The sequence below is a fragment of the Laccaria bicolor genome, genomic scaffold (genome assembly GCF_000143565.1).
Source record: "Laccaria bicolor S238N-H82 LACBIscaffold_1 genomic scaffold, whole genome shotgun sequence".
In the NCBI taxonomy this organism is placed as follows: domain Eukaryota; kingdom Fungi; phylum Basidiomycota; class Agaricomycetes; order Agaricales; family Hydnangiaceae; genus Laccaria; species Laccaria bicolor.
The window spans coordinates 872,403-897,829 of NW_001889872.1; the positions used below are offsets into that span (position 1 = coordinate 872,403).

The 25,427-nt window shown below is 48.5% G+C and overlaps 9 protein-coding genes across 9 annotated transcripts; 3 read left to right on the forward strand and 6 right to left on the reverse strand.

Annotated features, from left to right (window-relative positions):
- Positions 1-15: 15 nt before the first annotated feature.
- Positions 16-1,169, reverse strand: LACBIDRAFT_181724 (uncharacterized protein; the record flags this gene model as incomplete). The annotated part of the gene is made up of 6 exons (XM_001873907.1): positions 16-324; positions 391-479; positions 529-736; positions 787-803; positions 858-905; positions 959-1,169. The coding sequence occupies 6 exons, from the start codon at positions 1,167-1,169 to the stop codon at positions 16-18; spliced, it is 882 nt and encodes a 293-aa protein (XP_001873942.1).
- A 126-nt stretch (positions 1,170-1,295) lies between these two features.
- On the forward strand, positions 1,296-4,307 carry LACBIDRAFT_300967 (uncharacterized protein; the record flags this gene model as incomplete). The annotated part of the gene is made up of 11 exons (XM_001873292.1): positions 1,296-1,463; positions 1,521-1,792; positions 1,849-2,058; positions 2,110-2,232; positions 2,284-2,413; positions 2,471-2,584; positions 2,639-2,903; positions 2,953-3,096; positions 3,146-3,450; positions 3,506-3,747; positions 3,806-4,307. The coding sequence occupies 11 exons, from the start codon at positions 1,296-1,298 to the stop codon at positions 4,305-4,307; spliced, it is 2,475 nt and encodes an 824-aa protein (XP_001873327.1).
- A 110-nt stretch (positions 4,308-4,417) lies between these two features.
- LACBIDRAFT_300968 (uncharacterized protein) lies at positions 4,418-6,684 on the reverse strand (the record flags this gene model as incomplete). The annotated part of the gene is made up of 5 exons (XM_001873908.1): positions 4,418-5,190; positions 5,242-5,619; positions 5,674-6,358; positions 6,415-6,594; positions 6,649-6,684. The coding sequence occupies 5 exons, from the start codon at positions 6,682-6,684 to the stop codon at positions 4,418-4,420; spliced, it is 2,052 nt and encodes a 683-aa protein (XP_001873943.1).
- A 1,009-nt stretch (positions 6,685-7,693) lies between these two features.
- Positions 7,694-10,472, reverse strand: LACBIDRAFT_300969 (uncharacterized protein; the record flags this gene model as incomplete). Its single annotated transcript, XM_001873909.1, has 6 exons — positions 7,694-9,421; positions 9,481-9,576; positions 9,628-9,668; positions 9,722-10,014; positions 10,063-10,154; positions 10,203-10,472. 6 exons carry the CDS (start codon positions 10,470-10,472, stop codon positions 7,694-7,696), a joined length of 2,520 nt encoding a protein of 839 aa, XP_001873944.1.
- Positions 10,473-10,626: 154 nt separating this feature from the next.
- Positions 10,627-12,415, reverse strand: LACBIDRAFT_300970 (uncharacterized protein; the record flags this gene model as incomplete). Its single annotated transcript, XM_001873910.1, has 3 exons — positions 10,627-11,159; positions 11,208-12,130; positions 12,180-12,415. The coding sequence occupies 3 exons, from the start codon at positions 12,413-12,415 to the stop codon at positions 10,627-10,629; spliced, it is 1,692 nt and encodes a 563-aa protein (XP_001873945.1).
- A 199-nt stretch (positions 12,416-12,614) lies between these two features.
- On the reverse strand, positions 12,615-15,160 carry LACBIDRAFT_300971 (uncharacterized protein; the record flags this gene model as incomplete). The annotated part of the gene is made up of 19 exons (XM_001873911.1): positions 12,615-12,799; positions 12,853-12,909; positions 13,023-13,185; positions 13,233-13,266; positions 13,311-13,420; positions 13,470-13,527; positions 13,575-13,653; positions 13,710-13,724; positions 13,783-13,800; positions 13,849-13,861; positions 13,914-14,009; positions 14,062-14,188; positions 14,246-14,367; positions 14,417-14,476; positions 14,527-14,572; positions 14,624-14,792; positions 14,844-14,950; positions 15,001-15,017; positions 15,071-15,160. The coding sequence occupies 19 exons, from the start codon at positions 15,158-15,160 to the stop codon at positions 12,615-12,617; spliced, it is 1,566 nt and encodes a 521-aa protein (XP_001873946.1).
- A 442-nt stretch (positions 15,161-15,602) lies between these two features.
- Positions 15,603-17,306, reverse strand: LACBIDRAFT_300973 (uncharacterized protein; the record flags this gene model as incomplete). The annotated part of the gene is made up of 1 exon (XM_001873912.1): positions 15,603-17,306. The coding sequence occupies one exon, from the start codon at positions 17,304-17,306 to the stop codon at positions 15,603-15,605; it is 1,704 nt and encodes a 567-aa protein (XP_001873947.1).
- Positions 17,307-17,802: 496 nt separating this feature from the next.
- LACBIDRAFT_300974 (uncharacterized protein) lies at positions 17,803-19,812 on the forward strand (the record flags this gene model as incomplete). Its single annotated transcript, XM_001873293.1, has 10 exons — positions 17,803-17,894; positions 17,945-18,088; positions 18,141-18,368; positions 18,422-18,579; positions 18,627-18,724; positions 18,773-18,913; positions 18,961-19,050; positions 19,095-19,243; positions 19,295-19,462; positions 19,515-19,812. 10 exons carry the CDS (start codon positions 17,803-17,805, stop codon positions 19,810-19,812), a joined length of 1,566 nt encoding a protein of 521 aa, XP_001873328.1.
- A 3,972-nt stretch (positions 19,813-23,784) lies between these two features.
- On the forward strand, positions 23,785-25,402 carry LACBIDRAFT_243475 (uncharacterized protein; the record flags this gene model as incomplete). The annotated part of the gene is made up of 9 exons (XM_001873294.1): positions 23,785-23,881; positions 23,935-24,004; positions 24,056-24,208; positions 24,256-24,475; positions 24,523-24,662; positions 24,714-24,860; positions 24,914-24,947; positions 24,983-25,064; positions 25,119-25,402. The coding sequence occupies 9 exons, from the start codon at positions 23,785-23,787 to the stop codon at positions 25,400-25,402; spliced, it is 1,227 nt and encodes a 408-aa protein (XP_001873329.1).
- Between the last annotated feature and the right edge of the window lie 25 nt (positions 25,403-25,427).

Here is a 25,427-nt window from a genome sequence, read left to right on the forward strand (position 1 = left end):
CCGGGATCCGACTACTTACAATCTACCTTCCCTTCGTTTCGCCTGCACCCAGAGGACAACCTCGTCCCAGTTCTTCGCCCTCCACAATGGGCTTCCACTGGGTATATCCAGCTTTTCTTCCTTCCAAAACTCCTGCCCTCCGCTGTCCTTCAGCCGTATATCAAACGACATCTCATCTCGTGCATCATCTGGCCGCGACATCCGTTGATTCCATTCGTAGTCGCCGAATAGTAGAACAGGCGTAGGTTTCATCGCAGTAACACATTGGAGCGCATTTTCGGCCGAGTCGTCAATGAGCACCTTTGCCTTGAGGTCTTCACAGACCTGGAATGGATTATTCTCGCATTTCATGTGATAGTTCATCAACGTTCATTCACCATGTGTCCTCACCTGCGCCTTACTCAACCTGGTAACCACCTCGTGCCCAGTCTTGTGCGCGTCCTTGAATTGACCCGTGCAAATTATGCTATCGAAGATTCCTGTTTGCTTCAAGTTTTGGATACATAACAACCCACAATTACAACTCACCTGGAAAGTGTTGGTCCACCCATTTCCAGCTCTCGTCCGCATGATCCTCCGCCCGAGCCGTCACGATGATGAGTCGGTATCCCAACTCTCGCAGTGTCTGGACCCCTTCCTTTGCGCCAGGCACTGGTTTTGCTTGATAAATCCGATCCGTCATATAAAACTCTTTGACCTTATCAAATGTCACTTGAGGTGTTCCCCAAAAGGGGTTCTAAATATGCTTGTACCATCGCCCGACTTTCCATTGCAAGTCATCCGCACCTTCCAGTAATAGTAATCTAAAAACCTGAGGGTCAGCGTGTTCGATGCATTAACTCTTGTCGTCGACTTACAGTAAAAGTGGGATATCTCCATCTGGGTTCCATATATTTCGTTATGCCCTTGGGTAGTAGGTTTGGTCTGGGGGGAGAGGCGTTGTTTTCTATAGACTTACATTCCGCTACGACTTCATTCGTTTGGCTTAAAACATCGTCAAGATCGATTGCAATGACTGGTGCAGCAGCCGTCGATGGGAGGTCAAGAAGCTTCTCGAGAGCGTCTGCTTCAATCTCTGCTTCATGATTCAACACCGGAGTCGAGGCAAATGGGTCCGCAAGCTCAGCTATTGGTGACTCGAGTTGTAATTTGGATGCGGCGAAGGACATTTAAGCGTTTGAACTTTGGGCATGGGAAGCAATTTGAATGATCGATCAGACGATCAAGTTGGCCTGATTGGACTCAGTATTTCATACTCCGCTGCACCATACTGACTTGGTACTTGCAACCCAACCATGTCCTCGTCACAAATACAGGTTTTATTAGCCGCGCCAGATCTCATCCAAGCAGACAGGGTAGCCACAGAGACATTGAACGCGCAGTTTCAATCCCTCGAAGACCTCGACCAACTTGAGTCGCTCGTTTTGCAAGCCAAACAGTCCTATGATGAACTCATACCAAAGGTGCGTTCACCACCACTGGAAGACTTGTCCAGTACCCATCGTTGTATGCTAGTTCAGCTTTCCTCATCTCAATCTTACCTCGATGCCTTGCTATCAAATACCCGTTCTTCAGCGGAGGAACATTTACGCACTGCGAAGGAGCTGGCCATCCTTCGTCATTCGCTGGCAGATGAGTTATCAGAGCTGTCGTCAGACTTAGTATCGTCCATGTCTGGTGAACGAGGGCAGCCAACTCTGCTGGAGGACTTAGAAACCTTGCACAGAAACTTAAAGGAGCTTGAAAGTGTGAAGGGATATGTTCAAGTCGTCGAACATGCGCTGAAATTGAGGTGCGCAACCGTCTATCGTAGCATTTCCACAACTGATTGGTGTTCCAAATGACCAGCGAGGTTGCGATCCGAGACTTAGAGTCGGCTTCCGTCTTGACTACTGCCTCTATCACTGGGTACATATCACTCCAAGATTTTGTCGCGAAGGTCTCCACCACCTGTTCAAAAGTCGAGGTTGAAAATGGCAACCAAAACCTCCATCTGGTGACTTTTTTGAACCACCTGAGGGACAAGACTTGGGTGGATATGAAAGCGATATTGTCAAAGTCAGTTTCCTTCGTCTGCTGAACTTTCTCCTTCTGAGAGTATATATGCAGGTCGCTTATAAGCGCTGCAGAAAATATTGGTTGGCCCATGCCCATCGATTATGCTTTTGTGGCACCTCAATCTAGAAAGGAATTTGAGGCGGCTTTCCTCAAACTTACCAAATTGCAATCAATGTCCGTGTTCTCAAGTTGGACATGTACCTATTTCTCATCCCCTCATCTTAGTGGAAAGAATATTCACAACGCGCAGTTAGAGGAGGGGGGTCTCTATCCATTTCAGGCTCTTGTTCAGCCACTCTCCTTGCGTTTTAAATATCACTTTCAAGGAACAAGGCAAACTAATCGACTGGAAAAGGTGTGTGAAATAACCATCATCCTCCATTGTTTTTATTTTCATGACTCCCTTCTTCAGCCTGAGTGGTACTTTACCCATATCTTGAATGTCGTCCATGAACAACGACAATTTCTTGAATCCACTATCCAAAGCTTACTTGCTGCGACCGAGTATAAAGAGATTACCGCATGGGTAAATTTTTTATGTTTACCCCACCTTGCGCGGCCCAATAATATGGCTAAATAGCGCGAATTTACGTATCTGCTCCTGCCGATACTCTCTCAAAAGCTGAAGAAGACTGTCCCTCTGCTTCTCTCCCGCCCCTCCTTACTCGCGCATACAATATATCAAGCGATTTCATTCGACGCTTCAATGGTAGAAGAAGGATTTCATCTGGGAGGAACTTCGGCTTTGAAACCGGACACAGATGCGGCCAAGTGGGACGGCATTGGAGAGGTGATACTTGGCAATCCTGAATGGTTTGAGGCTTGGTTGACAGCGGAGAAACAGTGTACGTCCCTATCAATTCAGTTTCCCGTCCTAACATACTCGGCGCACAGTCGCGGAGGACCAGTATCATGATATCGTTAATGCCCCTGATGCCTGGTTCATCGCTGAAGAAGATGATGATGTTGCACTCGCACACAATGTCAAAGCCACCAACTCTTCAAGACGAGTTAGATCGCTTGTGGACCAAGTCACAGGTAACATTTTCTGTTGGTTACTTCATACACGATCCCGACATCATTGTAGACCGTTTCTCGCCACTCCCTCACGTCCTTCAAAGAACTTACTTCCTTACGTCTATACAACTTCCACTGCTTGAGGCCTACCGACTACGCATTTCGTCTTCCCTAGAAGCTTTTGAGACGTCTTCTTCAGCGTTCGTTCGAGCCGTTCCAGGTGCTCTCGCAGTATCCTTGACAATAAGGGAGGATTCTACGCACGACGAATCGCAGAGGCTGACAAGTGGAGTGGAGGGGGTTCAACGGCTCTGTAAAGCCTTGCTCAGCGCAGCGTACATCGAAGCATCGCTGCAAGACTGGGCTCAGGAACTGGTGAGCCTTCTCTTTCCTGGGTGGCCGAGGTACCTATGGTTCGCTTTGCCTATAGTTTTTCTTGGAGCTGTGGGCAGACATATGTCGCAACTCGCTTTTGCGCAGCCGCTCAGGGTCAAACTCGCTCTTACCGAATCCAAGTCCACTTGGTGCAGATGAAATTCCGCAGGAGACCCTGTTTGAAGAAATAATGTCACGCTACCAAAAGACTATTCTAAGGGCAACAGAGATGGTCATCCAGCAAGTCTGTGGTGAAATCGAAAGCTATCTGAAAGCTCATTTTGTTTCTTCTATAACGTGGGCTTCTTTCTTTCTTCCATCATCCACAACTTGATTAGAGCATTCTCATTCTTAGGGAGACACATGACGGTTCCGGGGACGAAATCTCGCTTTCCCAAACGTTACTGGGTCCTCTGGCTCTGCTTTCCTCGCATCTCACCTTCCTCCGAACAACGCTGCCGCAGTCCATGTTCACGACGCTTTACAGACGCATCGCGACTCGCCTAGCGGAGCATATCTTACACCGTCAAAATTTATACAGAGGCCAGTTTGATCTCACAGAGGGCAAAATTATTTGCGCAGAATGTGAGCTTTGGGTAGAGACATGTCATACGGCTGTTCGGGGATCACTCGGCGGCGGACGACGGCGGGTCGAAGCTCCTTGGTTCAAGTTGCTGCAAGCTGGGAGGTTGGTCGGAGCTGATGGGGATTCATGGACAACCCTTGTCAACGCCACGTTTGGGACTCAAACCAACGCAGAGTGGGAACGGGTTATGTTGGAGACTTTAGGACTAACTGAGCTAGCAAGGGAAGATGCTGGTCAAATACTGAGGCGTCGCACAGACTGCCATGCGTAGCACATTTTGTTCGTTCCTTGAAAGACGTTTGAAAATATACAACAAAGCAAGATAGACGACGACGAACAATATATACATGACTGATGAAAAAAAAAACAAGAAAGCAACGATCACATAACCCTCAAAGTCCAGCCGTGCAAACCTCCGTCAGCTGCGGCTGCTGCCTGAGCCGCAGCTAACCATCCAGTATCAATGTTACCTGGGACACCGTTTGGCGGATTCCCGGGGATACCTGCTAGATCCATGGTTTGGAAAACATTTTCGCATGCGATAGTTCGGCCCGAGTGATAACCTACGCCGTCAGAAGCACGGATGAACAAAAGGGGCAGACTGCGTCCGGCGATGGAGGGTGGCGGAGGGGGCGCAGTAGTCGAACTCGCTTCTTGGTTGGCTTGTTCGGGACTTTGTCGGGCAGGTGCGGAGCCGTCAGAGTGCGCTGGCAGAGCGTCGTCCTCCAACGCTTTGATAACGTCCGTTAATGGAGGCATCTCGACGATGACAATCGTGTGCAACGGTCCTGACGCCACATATCTTTGCGTACTGGCTGCGCCGATTGGCAGTCCTAAGCTATCCGACGATGGTCCTCCACCATCAAGACCGTGTGGTGCTTGACCGTACGGAGATACGTTGGTCATCGGACCTGGTGGTGTCGCCTGGTAAACGCGAAGACGGAGGGGCCCGAGGTTACCGAGATAAACGTCCAGAGGGCTTTGTTGTCTAGTTTTTGGATTCTCGAAGAAAAAGTTGGACACTGTAAGCTCCACAGTGTTGTTCGCTGGACGATATACAGGCGCTTGGAAGAGTGTTGGGAAGGGAGTAATAGGTAGCTCGGGTATATTGCTGTTCTGTCCAAAGGCATCGAAGAACGTATACTGGAATTTGGCTACATTTTCGAGATTAGACATAGAGATGCATCCCAACATTTGAAACTCACAAATTCCGACTATAGTCCAGCACAGGTAATCATCAACTTCGTCCGATATGATGCGTTCACCATCTCTCACTTCATCGCGTATTCGAGGCGATTGGAAGAGCAAAGGATGCGTTCCAGCTTGTGTGGACATTCCGGGTGCAGGAGGGGCAACAACGCCGGGGGTTCCTGGGATGGGGCCAGCAGCTGAAAGATAGTGTCTAGAGCCATCCTGATTGACTCGCTGCAAAGCGATTTTTTGCATCTGGCTAACAGGCCCCCCATCTTCAGCGCAAACGCGCCCCTTGTCAACCTTGCGGATCACGAGAGGCGACGTGGAGATCCCAGAGTGGGTGTCGGAAAGAACAATTTCACAACCGTATGTGACTGGCTGGGGTCCACCTGAAGGTGAGTGTGAGTGTGGAAAGAATTAAATTCTCATCACATGACACATACCGGCCGCGACGGTGGAAGGCCTCCTAACAACATTTACGTTGAAAGCAGACCAAGCAACGTTGCTTGCACAGAGTTGAGCATGGTCAATTGTCATGTATTTAGTGCGTACAGTCTGAGAGTTGATTCGATTAAAAAGAGAAACGGGTCCACCTGCGAGAATACACGAGGAGATATTGCGAGTTTTCGCGGTCTTTTTCGAAGGCTTGGAAATGATGGTAACAGGTGCGGAGTCAAATGAGGCCCATACGCGTCCACTGGGAGGATCACTGCCCTCGAGATTCAAGGCTGGAGGTGGGGGTTCGGCGATGTCCAGAGAAAGCTGAAAGCTCTTGGCCTTTGCGGTGCCAGTGACATGCAGAAACTTGAAGCTGGCAGTCATGTTGTTGTCAAGGGGCGCTTTCTGTTCAAAAGAGCGTTCACCACTCTCAGAGACAACAGCCATCGCAAGTTGTTGAGTACGCATGTGCCAGACGGGACCTTCGATGTGAACGACGGGAGGAGGACAGAGGAAACGTTTTTCACTACCATAGGATTTCTGAGCGACGGCGGCGTGTAAACAAATGACGGTTGTCATTGGCATGACCCTTGAAGGATCTTGAGATACATGGTCACGGACGATTCGACGAATCTTTGAGTGGGGATCCTCTGATTCTGATTCATCTAGTTTGCGCTTTCCAGCAGACGACTGGGGGGCGACATTAAATAATTAACGTTGAGCAAAGTGAATGACAGCGCGCGCACCTGAGATTGGACGGCTGGTGCAACTGGGAGAGAGGAATTAGACGCCCAAGGTTGCGAATTTGCGGGGGGATCCTTTTTAGACGCCGTCAATATGGAGTGAATAGATGCATTTGGGTCCGCTGCAGTTATAGGTGGAGGAGGCGCCTGAGTGGAAGTGGATGGAGTATTCTTCGCTGTTGCCTACTAAAATGTCAATGAAAGTGTATTGGAGAGCGAGAGAGAAGCAGGTCTTACAAGTAGATTATGAGGGGAAGAGTCGGGGGAGGGCATATGGAGATGATGAGGTGATGGGAGAAAGAAAGGATGTACAGTGGACAACGGGTCCATCGACATTATAGGCGTGAGAAGGAGAGGGAGAAAGACGACGTGGGAGAAAGACGTGGGAGAAAGGACGTGGGAGAAGTGGGAAGACGTGGGAACCTTTTAAGTATCTACAAGTCTACACTTTCAATCTCCGATCCGCCATTTGCCGGGAAGAACAGTTGTGACGAGTCTAGTGACCCCGACTCTGCCGCCGCCCGTAGCCCCGACGCCGCCGTTTCCCGTTGGCCACTGACGGCGAGATAGAGTGACTCTTCATCGACAACCTCTCTGTACGGCGATAATAATCCGATGTCTGGACCGTCTACTCCATCAGATCGACGCCACTGGCCCAGCGCCAACACTCCCAATTTATCTTCCCCCTCTATTGCCTCCCGTGTGTTCCTGTCCTCGGCGTGTCCAAATATCCCCGACGACGGTGGCCGGTCCCCACTACCGTCCTCTTCGCTTGACTCTCCTTCCTCTGCATGTAGCCATCTCCATTCCTCCTCCTCCTCCACAAGCGCTGTTGGGAAGAACCCGGCTAAACTGAACGGATCCTCCCTCTCCGTTCTCGGTGTATACCCTCTTGTAGTAGTACTGCTAGCGCTGTTTTGCAGCTGCTGATGTGATGTCGACCTGGGAAGATGAACAGTCTTCACTGGAGATGCAACTATGTGTGGTGCAGATTTAGACCGTTGAAGGGACATGGTCGTTTGTGGGGAACCGCAAAATGAGCCCCTTAATTGCTTATATGTTATTTCAATTTGCATTCATGCCAGGTACACTCTATTCTTAAATAGATTCAATGTTCCAAATCAGTGCTTGATATGATTTTGACCTCCCTTTTATTGCCACTCCAATGAGCTTAAAACGTTGTTAAATTATCTACTTGGTATGGTAATGACTGGCTTGATGATGAAATTGTCCAATGTGATATGATGTATGTCATAATGTCCAAAAGTCTGCTGGTATAAGTTCATGATGAGTCCCGACCGCTCCTCTGACGAACACGGCCACCTCCGCCTTTCCCAGTGTCAGGAAATGGTATACCATCCGCTTGCAACGTTCGGGATTTGCGTTTTCCAGACCCACTAGTTTGAACGCCCATTTCCGCTTCTTGCTGGTATCGTTGCCAGTCCTCCACTTTCAAAGTTGAAAGCCGTTTTGACGAGCTCCCGACCGCCGCCAATTTGTCCGCGCTCAGAGACCGGGAATGACGGCGTATCTCGTTCGGCTGTCGTTCCTTTTGCCTCTCTCTCCCAGGCTGGTCTTCCACTCTCTTTTTCTTCTCTAAAGCGGCCATCTTCTCTGCCTGCCGCCGCGTCACGGCTTCCCTCTCCAAGCCTTTCGACCGTTCCCAGCGCTGCTTCGCCGCCTCAATTTCAGCATGTTCCCTCTCCGCCAGAGTTAGTGGGGCCTGCATATCCCGTATCTTCTCCCGATGTCTTTCGTTTAATTCCTCAAAAGTCCTCGTTCGCGTAGCAGCCGGAACTTGAGGAACAGGAGCAACAATGGGTCCAGACTGTCGGCGGGGCGGAAGAATCGTTACAGGGGCGAGCCCTTCAGAATTCTTCTTTTCCCGCGCAATTCTAGCGAGAGGGACATCTTCCGAAGACTCGGTCCCAAGTTCGGAAAATCCAAGCGCAGATTCCCGCCTCTTGCGTTTACTGAGCGCGTCTTGCACCGCTGGAGAGATCGGGGGCCGCACGGGGACGGTCAGAGGGGTTGTCGCAATGGGAGGGGTAACACCTGCTGGCGGCTGCAAGAGTTTACGTTCCTGTATGTATGTATCCCAATCACTATCCCGTAGGGGTGCACTTGTTGGTCGACTGATAGGATCGCCCGCTGAATCAAGCGCTAAGGCAGAAAATTCCAGCGAACGCACCCGAGCGCGCGGATCAATCTGACGGGGAGGTCGCAAGTGAGAGGTGGACGGCATGAGTGCATTGGTGGCATCAACACTAAGGGTACGTCTGGAAGCCATAGAAGGTCGACGAGATTGCTCAGGTGGAACAGGAGTCTCGGACTTCAATACATCGATCGACCTACGGATAGTCTGAATCTCAGCAAGTAACTCTTCTTTGCGCTTGAGGTCCTCCAAATCTGCAGGGGAGACGGCCTTGCTTCGGAAGGGGTCCTCGGCAATGAAATTTGATGGAACGTCTTCTTTGATTCCCAAACCTAGATCCAAGGTAGGCAGTGCTCCAGGATTTTGCATATATCTTGATGCCCGTCTGAAGTCTTCGTCTGATGTCGGCGCAACTCTAAAATCGGATACGCCTGACAAAGCCCGCGCACGACCTTCATCATGTTGAACATACGAGGAAAGACGATCTCCAGTGGTCGGAGATGCAGAGCCTTCTCGTTCTTTCATCAAAGGCGAGCAGGATATCGCGCTCTCTTGTCGCCCATGCTTGGAAAGGGTAGGGTGTTCTTTTTCCCAGGCACTTTGCTCTCGCTTGATCCCACTGAACCTACTGGCGGCCTGTATCTCCGCTTCTTCATCTACTCGATGTTCCTGCGCTATTTCGTCCAGCTTCTTTTGTAGGACCTTCAAGATGCGGAGCTGTACGGCAATACCCATGAGTGTAACAGCCCCAATGAGACCGAGCTCTATTTGCATTGTTTGTGAGACCGGAAATTGGATGTGTTTCTCAGTATATTTTGGAAACAAGGCAGGAAAGCCAAGATTCCAAATGTAAAACTGGTCAAGTGCAACAAGTGAGGATGTCGTTTTGTGTTTAGCTCAAGTTTAAGACTGACCTCTTTGAGACCTGCTGTTGTGAAACAATCGACTCCCAAAATGAACGAAGAGGAACCAACAATGGCTGTGGAGACAAGCAGGACATGGTAATGAATCTGTGTGATGCAGGTCAGAAGGCGAAAGCGTGATTAAAGACGCGGACTCGCTCTTGGAATTGTGCAGAGAGCAAATCCAACGACTCCGCAACCTATCGACAGAAGGGTTTATTTTTAGAATAGTGAAAGAGTGTAAGGTGCTAACCAATATAAAGTAACCACCTAAAGCCGATGGCTTTGATAAGGCCGCCGTTCTGAAAGCATTGAATCCAAAGGGCGAAAGCAAAGCCTCCCCAAGCTCCAATACCGAACCTAGCAGCCTTCCAAAAAAAGATGGCGATGGCCCCACCAGCAAAACCAGCTATGGACGAGGCGAGAACAAACATGCCACGAAGGGTCTTGCTTGGAGGATTGACGGAGGGCAGAACGCCGAATTTGAGAATCAAGACTGTGCATACCAAAGCGAGAGTGTAGAATCCGATGAGAAAGAAAGAAGTCCTGTGAATATAATTAGATACGCACAAGACAAAGTAAGAGGATACTGACCAACGATTTTTATGACCCCAGAAGGCAGAAGGCAGACCAGTTATGATGAGGATGGCGCCCAATACACCGAACGCGGGATCAACTTTTGTAGCCTGAAAGACGAGTCAAGGATATGAATTGAAATGACAGATATGACGTACAAGGACAATGGGTGCAGGGGTGGATGAAGAGGAAGCAGAGGCCGACTGGAGGGTGGCAGAAGAGGATGTAGAAGAAGAAGAGGTGGTGGTGGGAGTGAGGGTGACATTGGAGACAACTGGGATAACGGTGACGATCTGAGTTGGCTGGTTTCCTGAGCGAGTTGTGGCAATCGTGATGGTGAGAGAGGCGGTTGTCAAGGAGACTGGGAGTGAAGAGTTCGACTGGGCCAAGGCGAGGGCGAAGAAAGAGAAAATAAAGTGGAGACGCATTGGAGGAGGACTAGGACATGATAGTAAAGAAAAGAGAGAGAGTCTCAGGCAGAGTCAGCCGCACGAAGAGCGCGGCGACAGACACCGCGTGTGATTCAACATCAAACTCGGACGGAGGAGTCAAACTTTTTATATTCATCTTATACCTCCGCGGTCATACAAATGGCTCAAATCGAACAGGAGTAATCTCCAGCCTTCCGAGTATTCGTTTCATCTTACTTCCTTCGCTCACCACTTTCCCAACTTCTTCCTCCTCCTTCTCATCGTCCTCCACCACAGTAATTACCTTCCCTCCTCGCCCAAACCGCCCTACCCGCCCCGCAATGTGCACGTACGCATCCACAGAACGTGCATTCACCTTCGGTCCCTCTGGGATTCCCAAAACAAAAACATGTGTTAGTTCAGGCAGGTCTAGCCCCCGCGTCGTGGCAAGCGTAGACACCAGCAGCGTCGGATTCTCGCTCACCGCTTCTCCGCCGCTAAGCAAGTGAGATCGTCCTGCTGTTCCAGAATGGAGATCCAACCCATAGGCATTTACACCCAATTCTCTCAGTTCGTGTACTGCGCGCTGTAATGGGGATGAGGCAGGAAGCACCAGAAGCGCAACGGAAGGCACATCAACCGCAAAGGCTGTGGCGATGGCTTCCAACGCGTTCGGATTGAAAGGCGAACGTGTAGTCGAATAGTCTGATCATGCTTCATTAACTAATACAATAGAGAATTCGAAACACTCACGTTCAGATTCTTTTCCATCCTCGTCGTGTAGAGCAAACACGGCTGCTGGGGAGACACGCTGCCCACTGCCTTCGCCCTCGGAAGAATCTTCAATTGGCGGCATGGCACCGGAAATGTTACGGATATCATGTTCAGACACAAGGATCACAGAATGTTGTGTAGCTTTAGCTCCATCATCGTTCTGATGGCTCGCACTAGAAAGTCTTCCATTCCTTTTTACCTTGTTGCCGGCAACTTTCAAAACGTTATCCTTATCCAGCCACCCACTTTCATCAAACAGGTAATTCTTCAGGTGCGTTCGTAGTGTGGCACTCGACAGAATTAACTGCGGTGTACCAAGCTGCCGCATGGGCCCATCCAAGATGTTTGCCCTCCTGCGTTGCTGAAACAGGCCCGGTTCATCTCGTCGTCGCTCGTTAAGTTCCTTCCTTCGTGCGAATATAATATCCAGCAACTGTCGAGTCACGCCGGGGTGGGCTTGGATTTTTTGCTCAGCCTTTTTCGTAGCTTTGTAAAAGGATTTCTGAGGGTCCTTTCTTGGTACAGTTTCCACCAAATAGTCAACCTCATCCACAACAACACTTGAGAGCGTGGAAAGTTGCAACGCCTGACTATCGCTACGATAGATGTCCACCAGGGCTTGGGGCGTACCAATCAAGATGTGTGGAGGTTGTTCCTTGAGGGTAGAAAGACCATTGCCAAGATGTGAACCTCCGTCGCGGACTAAAACTTGCACTACAGAGGAAAGAGACGGAGGCGTGTTGCTCACGTTGACCACCTTCTGTATCCAGTGGAAAAGCTGATATGCAAGGTCTCGGTGAGGTACAATGACCAGTGATGTGATGTTGTCCGCATTCTCTGTCTTCGTGCCTTTAAGAACGGTACGTGGTTTGTTTAGGAGAGCAATAACCAAGCCAAATGACCTGCACATGTTACTTCACCAGAAAAAATTGTAAAACAACAAGCACTTACTTCCCAGATCCAGTCACGTCGCTTAATAGCACGTCTTTTCCCTCTAGAATTGCAGGAATGAATTCCCTCTGCGTCTCCGTGGGATAAAGAACATTTGGAAAGGCAGTCCGGAATGATGCAGCCATCGGTGCATGAAGTCCCAAATCTTCAAATGTGGCTCGTTCACCCTCCTTGTCAACTATTGAAGTGCCTTGAGCTGCGAGCGCATCAGCGTAACCTTCTGCGCTACGACTCATACAACGAGCACTGTGAAACAACCATTGTCGGCGGCAAGCAATTTGGCAACGAGCGACAGAGTTGAAATGAGAAAAGAGAAATTTCATGACACAGCCACCACTGCACTGACGTTCACCATTAAGTAAGTATGTTATGTAGCTTGGAATTACAGTTTCGCAGCATTCAGTGCTGTGATATCATAAATCCGTCCATAGTGTTCTACCGCTGCTCATCTGCAGTGACATCGGTAATCGGTTCATAACGAGGGCGTTCAGTTGTCCGCCCCAGTCGTGAGAACCAGTTCTGTTCATTAGGGATTCGCGGGAGTCGTGATGACACATCATGACTTGGAAGGATCAGCGAAGTCCGTTCAGATTCGTTTTCAAGTTGTTCCTGCAATGCGTCTGTAGCCAAAACCATGAGCACTCCATCCTTTGACGTTCGGGATCAAGCCTACCCTCTCCAAAGACAGCATCCATTTCCTCCAAAGGAACGCCCTTGGTCTCCGGGTACACTTCGATGCGTTAGAGAAATCAAGCTTGACACCTCCATGATGAACTTACGAAAATAGACTGAACGGAAACAACTTATCAGTTTCAATTTGTAACAGAAGGTAAAAAGTCAGACCTAAGATAAAGCTGCAAATGCAGAAAAAGCCGTGCATTGGGTACAGTCGCCATGCAATGAGATCTTGGAGATACGGTGTGATCTCTCCCACAACCCAGTTAAATGCCCAATTAGTTGCCGTCGATAATGATACACCCTTTGCCCGAAAGTTGAGGGGGATAATCTGGAAATATTCAGTTAAAGGTCGACCAAGTAAATAAATAAAATCACCTCGGGAGGGTACAGCCAAGGAATGGGACCCCAACTGAAAAGAAATTAGATACCTTAAAATTGTTTCGTTACCCTTACCTGTATCCAAAAGCAGCGTTGAAAATGATGACACAGATGACCACGCCGTTCGGGGTTTGGGGAACGTCAATATACATCCACCAACCGGTTGCGACCAATGCAGCAGCCATCTTTGACCGCTGTCAGAATTTAATCGAATGGAACATAGATCGAACGCACTATGACCGCGCCAGAAAGCAAAATTGCACGGCGCCCCCAGCGGTCAACAAGATACCACCTTCACGGCATTAGTGATGGAAAGATCATAGGGGCAAGCCCACCTACGGCGGAATGGTGCTCAAAACATATATGACCGAATTTATTCCAGTCATTAGAATAGCCTGCCGCCCAATCCAGCCTGCCTCTTTCAAACCGAATTCAGCCCTGTCACCCTTAAAACGTGTAACTTTCATAGCTGACCTTCAAACACCCGAGCTTTAAAACACTTTTCAATCACCTTGATACCTTTTGATAAAAATCGAAATAAACTTACGTGCGTAATATGATATGACTACGAAATAGTGTTCAGAAGACAAAGGGTTGAAATGATAAAACTTACCGTTGATGCCATTCTTTAGAAAATACTCAATGAGGGGGAAATGGAATGGTTGAGACAGGACGCACCAGCTGGGCAAAAGCTTGAGACGACATTGCCAATAAAACACGTCGTTTATACTTGCTCCACATCACTCCGTATGATCTTCCCTCGCCGGATTCACGCTTAGGGCCATGGTATTTAGAAATGAAAATGATGATGGCGAAGCAGACCTACATCTTCCCGAACTTTCTCTCTGATCTCGTCATATTCGGCTATTGCAGTTGGATCATCGAGATCCCCACCGTGCAAATCGGCGATGACTCGCAGACCATCTACTTCTCTTTCCGCATCAATAAGCCAGCTGTCCAAGTGCAAGTTAGGTGAGAGAAGAGACCAGATAAAATGTTGCTTGAACTACCGTGGGCTTTCAGGCATGAGTAATGAACCTCCAGCAAGGATAGCGCCAATGACACATTGTACGAAAAGCGGTATTCGCCAAGAAAGATTCCCTTCAATATAGGAGCAGAAATAATCCGTCCACTAAGATTGAAGAGTTACAGAAACTTGGAACATGCACGGAGAAACTCACAACAGACGATGAATAGCCGATGATATTGCATGTAAATTCCATGCAAGCCAGGGCGCCGCGCTGTTGTTCTGAATCAATATATGAAGGAAACAAGAGGGCTGGCAGCAAACGTGATCGGGAGGCGATATTTCACTTTGATAGATTGGTACGATTGTTCTATCCACAGAACGTCAGCCCCTGAGACAGCCAATGATGAGTTCCACGAACGAAAGCAGACCAACACCAAAGCCACTAGTGATTCGGCCAATAATCATCGTCCAAAATCCAGTTGTGAAGGTCTGAATGGCGCCTCCGACAGTAAAAATTACGGCCCCTACGAATAGAGTTCCCTTCCGACCAATTATATCTCCAACGCGTCCTGCGGCTACGGATGTTACTTTCGCGACAAGGTCAGCCAAAGATCCAAATAGGGGGACGCGTTGCGTACTTAGAGCACCGATTTCTAGTACTGCAACCATGGTTCCGACCTCGAGGGGACCGGGATAATTAAAATACTTTCGAAAGTAGGGACCAGTAATTATGCCGCTCATCACACTGAGGCGATGTTAGAACGTCGTTCACAACGAAAGCAGCCGATAATATACCCTTGGTCGTACCCAAACTGTGCTCGATTATCAGAGAAATTGGGCAAAGGTAAACGATAGACAAACGAACCAGAAATACGCCTAAACTAGCAAAGACAGAGATGGCGTAGAGAAGAGGCTGGCCTACCAGCCTGGAGCGGGGTGTGGTCGCGTCTTCCATGATACATGGATTCTGCAGAGTGCGTTTATGTAGGAGAATTTTAGAGTTAGGCACTACTGTTTTGGAACAAGTAACTGTGCAAATAAACGTTCTCGCAGCATCCATCCAACCACATGCCACGGTCAGACGTCTCATTGGACGATCTCTCCTCAAATGCTTCATTCGACTCGGACGACGACTATCGTCTGGCACAGGAGGAGTGGGAAGAGAGTCTGCAGCAGCTGCAACAGCTTCTAGCTGTCGTCCTCTTCCCCTTCCTTGGGAAATGGCTCGGCAGAAGATGGAGCCATGTAGGTCAGGAACGGCGTCTATCCACATCCTCTCCATGTTCACTTTATTGTAGTTTATGCGCGATACTTGCGTCTCGGTCTTGGAAAAGCTTTCTTCTGGGGAAAGTTGTGACGGGAATTGGACACAAATCCAGGTATCTACATATATACTTCTACTTCCCCCGCCTTCTGATCTTTCTGACTAACTTTAGCGTACTCGCGGATGGAGAAACGTCCGAGTTTTTCATCTCCTTCACATATTCCTCTGCGATTGCCCACTCACCCCTTTGGAGGAGCCCAGCAAGCAAGATGTACCATGTAGTTTGAACAAGCGGGGTGTGCCGCCTCATGTCTTCAAAGTATGCAAGCGCGTGGTTAAGCCCCTCCGGATATGGATAATCTAAGCACGCCTTGAGAAGAATGTGATATGTTGGGAGTCTGAGAACAACACCGCGAGCTTTCATCCTTGCGACGATATTCTTTCGATACTCTTCTGCCTTCTCGGGTGCAAGCCAGCCATCTCGGTACAAGCCGGCCAAAACAGACGAGTACGTTGCCTCGTTAGGCTGTGCGCTAGATTCTTGTTCCATAGTCTGAAGCATGAAGAAAGCTGCAGCGAGGTTCTTTTCATTTTTCTCGCGCACTTGGTGGTTGATAATGGCGGTAAAAATTGCAACATTCGGTTGGATTCCTTGGTTTCGCATAAGTTGAAGGATTGTTTCTGGTGCGTCTTGCTTGCCGATTTTCAGCAGGGCGGAGAGAATCGTGGAGTAACTGAAAACGTCCCCAGCAATTTGCTCCGATGACATCTTGCTAACGACCGCTGCCAGTCCTTTAAAGTCGCCCAATCGGCTATAATACCCCAGGAAGGTATTGTACGATACAAGGTCTGGCTTTGGTCCATTTTCATGCATATTGATCATGACCTCGTTCGCGGTGACCGGACGATTGGTGTGAAGGAGACCGTTTAAAACTGTGTTGTGAACTGCGAGTGTATGGACAGCCATCTCTGGGTTTGAATGACTTCTTTGAAATGCCTTGAACTTTTCGATCGCTGCATCTGCTCGACGGTCATGGAATAAAGCTGATATTATGGCACGATATGTGAGACCTTCCGGCTTTCCCCCTTGCGCAAGCATCATCTCCCACGCGGAGAGGGCATCATCGGTAGCCCCAATCCTAGCAAATGAGTCGATTAATGCTGTCCACGTCGAGGTACCGGGACGGACGCCGCAACGAATCAGGTCGTCCCACACCTTCGTTGCTAGATCTCGCCTTTCACATTTGAGGAACGCTGCAAGGAAGGAGGTCCAACCCAGTTCTGTCATCGAAATTGATAGAGAAGGGGTGATCTGAGAAGGATCGGCTGCGAGGTAGGGTTCTGGGCCTAAAATACCCTGAATGACTTTTTCATATAACTTTTCTGATGATTGCAAGGAGTTGGCCTTAGCTAAAGCCGAAACATGTTTTGACAACGAAGGCGGGCGAGCGACAAGGCGGGAAACGGCAAGCCGCTCCACATAAGTTTGAACCTTGGCACGCAGGCGGGCGTTTGGCCCAAGTTGACGCAAGAATTCCATTGTGGTGTAGTCGTGAAATCGAACCACAGTTGCAAGACAAGTTTCCAATGCATCCGCATAAGAGTCTCGCATCGCGTGGGCAGTGGTCACCGCCAACAGAAGATAGACACGACCTGGATCGAGTGGCTTGGGTGCTGGCGTGGTTTCGAGATGCAAAGCGTGATATTCTTGATTTAATTGATGATCTTCTGCCCCCTCGACTTGCCCTCCTACTTCTCCCTCCATTATACTCTGCATGTGCTTCTGGTATAAGGTAATCACGGCCTGAGGATTGTTGTTCTTGAGATGGAACCGCATACAGGTATACAAACCATCTGTATTGTGGGTGCTTGACACTTTTAGAGCTATGTTGTCTATAGCAGTCCTGGTTTCAGAGTCCCATCCCTTAAACCCTGCGAGTGAGGCAATTCGTTGGGACAGAGAAACTAGCTTGGCTGTTCCAAGAAAAGCCTTAACATTTCTCGCCTGCAGGGCGTTCCAGTGTTTTATAAATGACTGAGCATCCTTTGCAGTTAGGACGCGTTGGAGTAGAGAGATGTCCGAGACGATTGCATCTGGAACGGAGGGGCGAACTTTTGAGGGAATGATTTTAGATTGTGGTTTGAGTGCTGAAGGATAATGAAGAAAGATGGAGGGAGATATAAATGATCTATTCTGCAAGGCGGGTGTCAGCAGCAGTTTTGAGGCATGCGCAAGCATAAGGACATTACACTTGTCCACAGAATTTCATTTTCGACGTTATATTTTGTTTGGTTACGGCTCTGGATCCAAACTCTTTCCCCCTACCACCACCATGGGACACGGTAATTCGGACAAACTTTACATCACCCACGCGGAGCACGCAGGTCTCTTTGGATCTCACTCGTCGTCGAGAGGATTCAAGTCGTGAGTATGTTTCTGGTTATATATAGTTGCAATTATAACTTTACCACCAGAAAAGTGCAAGGTGGCCCCGTCTCGATAACCCCCTTTGACTGCTGTGCTCTCTCTTTCCAACCTTTTACGCATCCTGTTTGCGCGAGAAATTCAGACGGAACGGGATTTGTCTTTGACCTGGTCAACATTATACCCTGGCTCAAGTAAGTCGCAATTCAGTTGGGAAACTGCTTGATGTAACAAGTGAACTATCAGACAACACAACAACACAAATCCAATAACCAAACAGCCTCTCACCCCCTCCGACCTGATTACCCTGAATTATTCTCGAAAAGAGGCCACAGGCGAAATACATGACCCAATCTCATTCAAGCCCTTCAACGAACACTCACATATCGTCGCGATCGCAACAACCGGAAATGTGTTTTTAGCAGAAAGCATTCAAGGTGGGAAGGATTTGGTAAACGATGTGGCGTTCAAAAAGTGCGTATTTGCTTTCCCTCGTCCCGTAATTTTGACTAACTTTGTGCTCGTAGAGAAGATGTTATCACTTTGCAAAATCTGCATGGACTTCCCCCAGCCTCAGTTCCCTCTGTAACCACTTCTAAGCTTCCTCAAAGCGTGAACAAGTCAGAAATTGCAAAGCCGTCGTCATCAGCTGTGTCAGCTGTCAAAGCCAAGGCCAGCGTTCCATGTATGCCTCCGTGTGATTGTATCTACGACCAATCTGACGCTGTGTAGGGAATGTCTCTCCCTACTCGAGTGGCATGCCAGGTGCTTCCTTGACATCGACTTCTGTCGATCCACAACTCAACAGCTCTCAATTGCTGTGGGATGAAGTATGTTCCTGCCTTGATTCGGGCTACTTTTGCTAATAAAAACTCAAGGAAGAGCTCATGTTTGAGGATATTTCCAAACCACTGAAGGGAAAAGGAAAAGAAAAAGATGTTGGCAAACGTCGAGCGTATGTTCGAGTTGTCACAAGCCTCGGTGGTGCGAGTTTGAACCTAGAGCTCTTCTGCGAAAAGGTATACATCAATTATGCATTCAATTTGTATAGTTCTGATCGGCCCAGGCTCCCAAAACGTGCTACAACTTTCTAATGTTGGCAAGGGCCGGAAAATACAATAATTGCTTATTCCATCGACTTGTCCCTGGCTTCATGGTGTGTTCATTACAGGTCCCACGTCCTTGACTAATATCGATTAGATTCAAACTGGGGATCCGACGGGGACTGGATCAGGCGGCGAATCATATTGGGGTACTCCCTTTCGAGATGAGTATGATGTGAAAGGAGCCACGTTGCATGATGGCCGAGGAGTTCTTGCGATGGCCAACAAGGGCGCAAATACAAATAGGTAAAACCCTTGCTCATTTTCTACAGAGGACCTTTTCAAACGTTCTTCCAGCTCCCAGTTTTATTTCACATTCAAAGCCACTCCACATTTGGACAAGAAGCACACTGTGTTTGGTAAACTCGTTGGGGGTGAAGACGTTCTCGACGCACTTGAGAAGCTTCCGGTCAAACCTGGTTCAGACAGACCGGCGAAGACTGTCCGAATAAGTGAAGTGGTGATGTAAGCTTTGAAGCTTCTTCTCTCTTTCGTGAACGTTTACCCTAGGCCGCAGTTACCAGGACCCCTTCGAAGAGTACAAAAAAAGATTGGCAAATAAGCTGGCCAAACGAGCTGAGGCTGAGAAGGCTACCGATGGCCAGGCTGGTACAAAAGAAAAACCAAAAGATGACATCAATTGGTTTGGTGTGAAAGTTGGGTCAGTAAATCCGACACCCAGTTCGGAGAAAACTGGGGGTGCCAGTGTAGGGAAGTATCTGTTAAAGCGTTCCCAAGATGCGACGGAAGGTTCTGTCACGGGCGAGCCCAAAAAGAAGCGCAAGGTTGGCTTTGGAGACTTTGCAGGTTGGTAGTATGGATCGTGTTTGATGTTATATAGGCTATTACGATACGGGTGTGATTATGCTGCAACCAACACTTTGGCGCGGTCTGGTTCCTTTTCTGATTATGATCATGAGATGGTGGTATAAATTTATCACTGGCTATGAACTGCAAACCTTGTGGAGTCAATGTGACAGGCGCCACCGACGGGGCATCGGGTAACTCGAGCTGAGGAGCTGACTGTGCCTCCTAGAAGCGTACAAGTTAGAGCTTGCCTAACTTTTGAGATGTGGATACAGACAAGATCAGCCTGTAGTTGGAGCAACTCTAGTTGAACGGCATCCTCCTCATCCAACGTCAGGTTGTTTGAGAGCATTTCGCCAATTTCCTGCTTCCAGATCAGAATTGAAACGGGTGTACATGTTCGAGTCGCACTCACCCTCTGATATTCTCTGGCCTCAGTCGTCTCTTCCAGAAGTTTCTCGACGCTTTCAACATTCATTTCTCGGTGGATCTCTTTAAGAACCTCGTTGCCCTGTTTCAAGCCATGGAGAACCGACACTTCCACCAACGAGAACTCGATCGTAGAAACCTGGATATGTGTCACTTTGAGGGGATACAGCGAGAGAATAATGATAGGCCTCACAAGCTGTTCCAGGTTCTCAAGCTGACCATCCGTCTTTAACAAGAGTCCTTGCTGATACTTCCGTCTCCGCAATGCTATAATGGCTCGATCCTTCTGGCCCGTTGATATATGGGTTTTCGCAATAGCATGTTCCCTGTCCAAGACCACTTGAATCTACCAATATGTAGTTAGAAATGGTCTGAGGCTTGCTGGGAGAGGAAAACCTTTTTCTGGTATTGTCGCAGCTTATCTCGCTGCAATTTGAGGCTAGAGAATAGTTAGACGGAAGGCGGAAGACAGTGAGGGTACGAACTCCAGAATGGCGTGGTCTTGCGGGGTTATCTTGGGAGTAGACTGGTTTCCCCCCATGTCGTGGGGTAGAAAGGATCATACTTGCCTATGTTGGTGTGCTTCAAGCGTTACTATCAAACGTTACATTGACTCACAACAGCAATGGTGCCAAGAACACAGTAACTTCAAAGTACTTGCTACTTCATACATCTAAGAATCACTACACCCTCATCGTCACTTCCTCAGATTCTTTGGATACTGTCCGTCGACGATCAAGTCGGGAATGGGTATGGTGTAGTTACCGAAGCAGTCAAATGCAAAGTCAACTTCCTGTATGCGTTGCTTCATCCCCGCGATGAAAGTGGACAGTTCACAAAGCCCATTCTCGTTCGGTTTGCAACCATTGATGCCCGTAAGCGGGAGCACCGCGTCATTCAACACCCAACGAATATGGGTCGGCTTTCCACTGGCGGGGCAAGACAAGACTTGGCCGACAATATTCGAGGCGAAGGGTGCTATTTGATTGACAAAATAGGTCTAATGCAGCACTGCTTCAGTAACATGAATGTTTTGTACAAGAGGCACCTACCTGTCCGCTCGGAATATGGTCGGTGGGCAACGGTCCGTTCGCTGCTAGGCTGGTAAAGTTCATGGCCACGAAAACTGTGATTTATCAGCGTATGTACGGAAAGAAAGCGACAAAACGAACTGCTCGACAAGACGGTATCATGACTCGCATCTACGAAGACAGGTTGATCCAGAGGGAAGGTCACATTGCTGCTTACAATCGTCTCGTTAACTGAGCTATTGAACTCGGTGATGCGCGTTTGTGTCAGCCGTGACACTAGCTCTTGGACATAGCCGATCCCCTGGGCGCTCGCTGCCGGATTTCCAGGGCCATTTCCGTACCAGAATTCAAGATCTAAATGACAAGTCAGACAAAACCAAACGAGAAATGACAAGGACGTTGTGGTACCTATATAATATTCATAACCCTTCCACTCGACCTCAGTGAACAATCCGCAAAAGGATGAAAAACCAAGAGCAACGGTCTTCAATGGGTCAGTTGCTAGGATGAGGGCATACCTGAAGAACAACAAACCTCATAGGCACACAACTGCTGCATTGATACTAAATTTGAGATAGTCAAATTGACTCCTTTGATCTCCTGTGAGAGGCGTTCGAGCGCTGGCTGTAAGTATACTGCTGCCCATGCGCTGGCCTGAACGTTGCCAAAGCTGCTAATGTTGTTGTTTGCATTGGCGCAATTGAAATACGGTGCCAACGTATTGTTTTGACCCCAATCTTCAACAGTTATCAATTGGTGATAGTCTTGCTGATAGGTCTGAACCCCGAAGAACCCAGCTGCAAAAGTTAAGCTTTACATCAAGGGAGCATGAGGTCAGTCGAGGTGAAGCGTAGTAGAACAGCGTCCTTACGCAGAGTCGAGCATGCGGGCTTTGGGTACGCTTAGTCCAGTTGCAATATAAGGTTATGAGGTACGAACCTTCAGACGTAGTGCGAAAGACTGGCAGATCTGTGAAGCCCTTTAAAAGATCACCTAGTATAATCAGTCAGTCACGACTTTGGTCAGGTCGAGTACTATAGGATCGACTTGCCATACTTGAGCCGAAACCCCACTCCCAAGTTGAATCTGTTTCATCAGCGTGTAAGGAAGAAAAGAAAAGGAACGTGACTACGTACAATTGCGACCTTCCAAAGGGCGTCAGGATTTCAGCACCAAGCTTATAGGTCCAGGTATTCAAGAACTTCAAAGAACCAGAAGCAGAGAAACCTGAGCCAGTCGCGGCGGCGTGTAGGGTTGCTGCAAAGTGGGCTGGACCAGAGCCTGAGGTAGGATACCTCGCACCATGACGATGGAGAAGATGAACTTGGTGGAGATTGCAACCATCGGGAATTAATGGGGAGGAAGAGGGTAGCCCAAATGAATGGACGGACTGCCAAGGAGCAAGATTGGCGAGATGTTGAAGAAGGTCGAAAGCCTTGGATGGCTTGTCGGCTGCTGCTGGCCTTACGAGGGGGTAAATAGAGTCCACCTTTGAGTTGGAAGGTGCTGTAGCGATGGCTTCTGCCTCGTCACCCGCTAAGACGTCCAATAGGTCAAAGACTGCTCATGAAATGGAACAATTGACAAACTAGGAGTTGGGCCAGCGAAGCCGACCTGAGAGCCATCAGGGAAAAAGGTATCCGTTGCAGTGACGGTGGCATTTGGAGGAGGAAATACAGCCGTCGAGGTAGAGCCGGCAAATGTAGAGGCAGAATGGGCAGCAGCCACAACAAAAGGCGAGCTAGCTAAGAGAAGAAGCTGAACAAGCTTGTTTGCAGAATGCATTGGCAGTTAAAGTGCGCCATGATTGGGGTAGGCTTTTATATAAAGGCGAGATAGAGCGCAAAGAAGCAAAAGAAGCGAATTTCGGAGGTAGTGACTGTGATGCCACCCGAGTTGTGAAGCTAAATTTAGATGCTAACCAAATGTCAAAACTTTCTTTCTTCCTCTCTCAACTCATGGATTACTCTCGACACCAGCCGTTACGGTGGGTGATATTACCAGGGTAGATATTCGTGGTGTGTAATAGTTATTACCGTAACAATTACCGTCTTCCTACCCTCAGACTTCATAGATATCGCGATTACTCCGAGGGGACTGATTTCGAAAGTGTGCACTTGAAACTTGAGCGGATCACGTTCATAGAAACGCACACGTTCAATTTGAATCTATCATCGGCTATTATTGGCTATCATTGGGCACATTACATATGGTGCAGGATGTCGATCAAGTGCCTATGCAGTGGGGTTCAATGGGGTCTCCTCTCACTCGCCTTACAGTCAAGGCCGAGGGTTCACAAAATTTCTTAAGGGAGTATAATGAGACTTGACGACCTCTTCTGGGTACAGATGCTCAAAACCTTCAAGAAGATATCCTGCGGCTGGCGACTGAGCCCTTGACTGAGCCTGCACTATATCCATGACAAATTCAGTACTAGCAGTTTATTACATTTACCTTTTGTCTGCTCACAACGACTTGAGCATTTTAACATGGGATGTTGACCGAGTTGGATTTAAATAAATGGCCAACCAATTCCTTCGCTCTTTTCTTCTTCCAAAAAACGCTAATCGCACAACGGTGGCAAGATATCACGACTACGTACGCGTTGGAACACAAGGTATTTCGGTCGCCCACTCTATGCTCTCCCGAGTCGGATTCAAGCCCTCTCAGCTGGCGTAGTTCGCATTCCACTGGCTTCCCCAAAAGTTATCGGCGTAGCTACATCTCGCGGCAACAGAGGGTAGTAAAATGTGTTGTTTTCAGAGCATGGATTCTTATATTCCGTGCCCAGCCACCAGGAAGACTTCCATGGCTTTGCCACTTTATCGTTGGATCCGGCCGAACTCCGTCTCAGCGTCAAGAAAGCTCATGGCATCGATTGGAACCCGGAGAGCGTCGGACCTTTGCTGGCACGGCAAGCAGTCTTCGTGGGCATATATGATGGGTAAGCCTTGTTCAAGCTTGCATCATTCAACAAGTTAACGTTCCCAGCCATGGAGGATCTGCGGTGTCCCAGTATCTACGCCAGGAGCTTCACGGCCTCTTTGAATCCGTTGACAAGTCACTCATACCTGACCTCTTCGCATGGATAAAGGAAATCGGCGGCTACTTTAAAAGGTTCAAAGGAGGGGCACTTGCACCATGGATTGACCCTAGTCACAACACAGAATTACTGGATCTTGAGGCACGCGCCACTCTGGCATTCTTCGAAGTGAGATGATCTCTTCTGTTCCTTCTCCAGTTTCTCATTTCACCTAGGTAGACAAAAATTTATCTTCCGATGAAGTTACTCAATCTTGTGGGGCAACCGCCTCAGTAGCCATTCTCCACTCTTTAGATGCTCCAGCAACATCATTCTTGTCATCGCAAAATCTAGCACTCACTGTTGCACACTGCGGGTATGTGAATACCGCAAATTGACAAATCTTGACGAATGATTTTCTCTCAAGAGACACGAGAGTACTTTTATGTGCGACAAACGGCGGAAGAGTTTTTCCCATGACCGAAAACCACCATGCGGATGCTCATGTAGAAAGTATACGGCTTCGCAGAATGATGGGCTCGTCCTTGATCACGGACTCCTTTGGCGAATCTCGGTAAAGTCGTAAGCTTCTAGTTTGTTTTTTCAGCTTGCTTATCTTGCGTCTAGATGGATGGGAGCTCTTATGAACACTAGATGGCAAGTTGATTGATGAAAGGTCTACCTCCTTCTAATCAGACACCCCACAGTCTTGGTGATCTCCGCTACAAACGATTCGGTGTCACTCCAGAACCAGAAGTGAGGACGAAGCTTCTCAAAGGTGGCGTTGTAAATTCAATGTTTTTAGTGATCATGGTCTGACTACGTAGTGAAGGGGATGAATGGGCATACTTGATATTTGTGTCGGATGGAATATCGTCAATCCTTTCGGATGACGAAGTGGTTGATCTAGCGCGAGACGCTCCTCATCCAAAGGCAGCGGCAGAACGTATATTATCATTTTCTCAAGATTTGGGAGGTGAAGACAATGCCACAGCAATCGTCGTCCCCCTAGCTGGCTGGGGAAAAATAGAAGGTCCTGATAAAACAAAAGAACTTCGCGAATACAGACGCCAACAAGCAGGTTCGTATCTGCGTCACTCAGCAAACGACTCCTGATTTACATTGCATTCCAGAGGGAAGC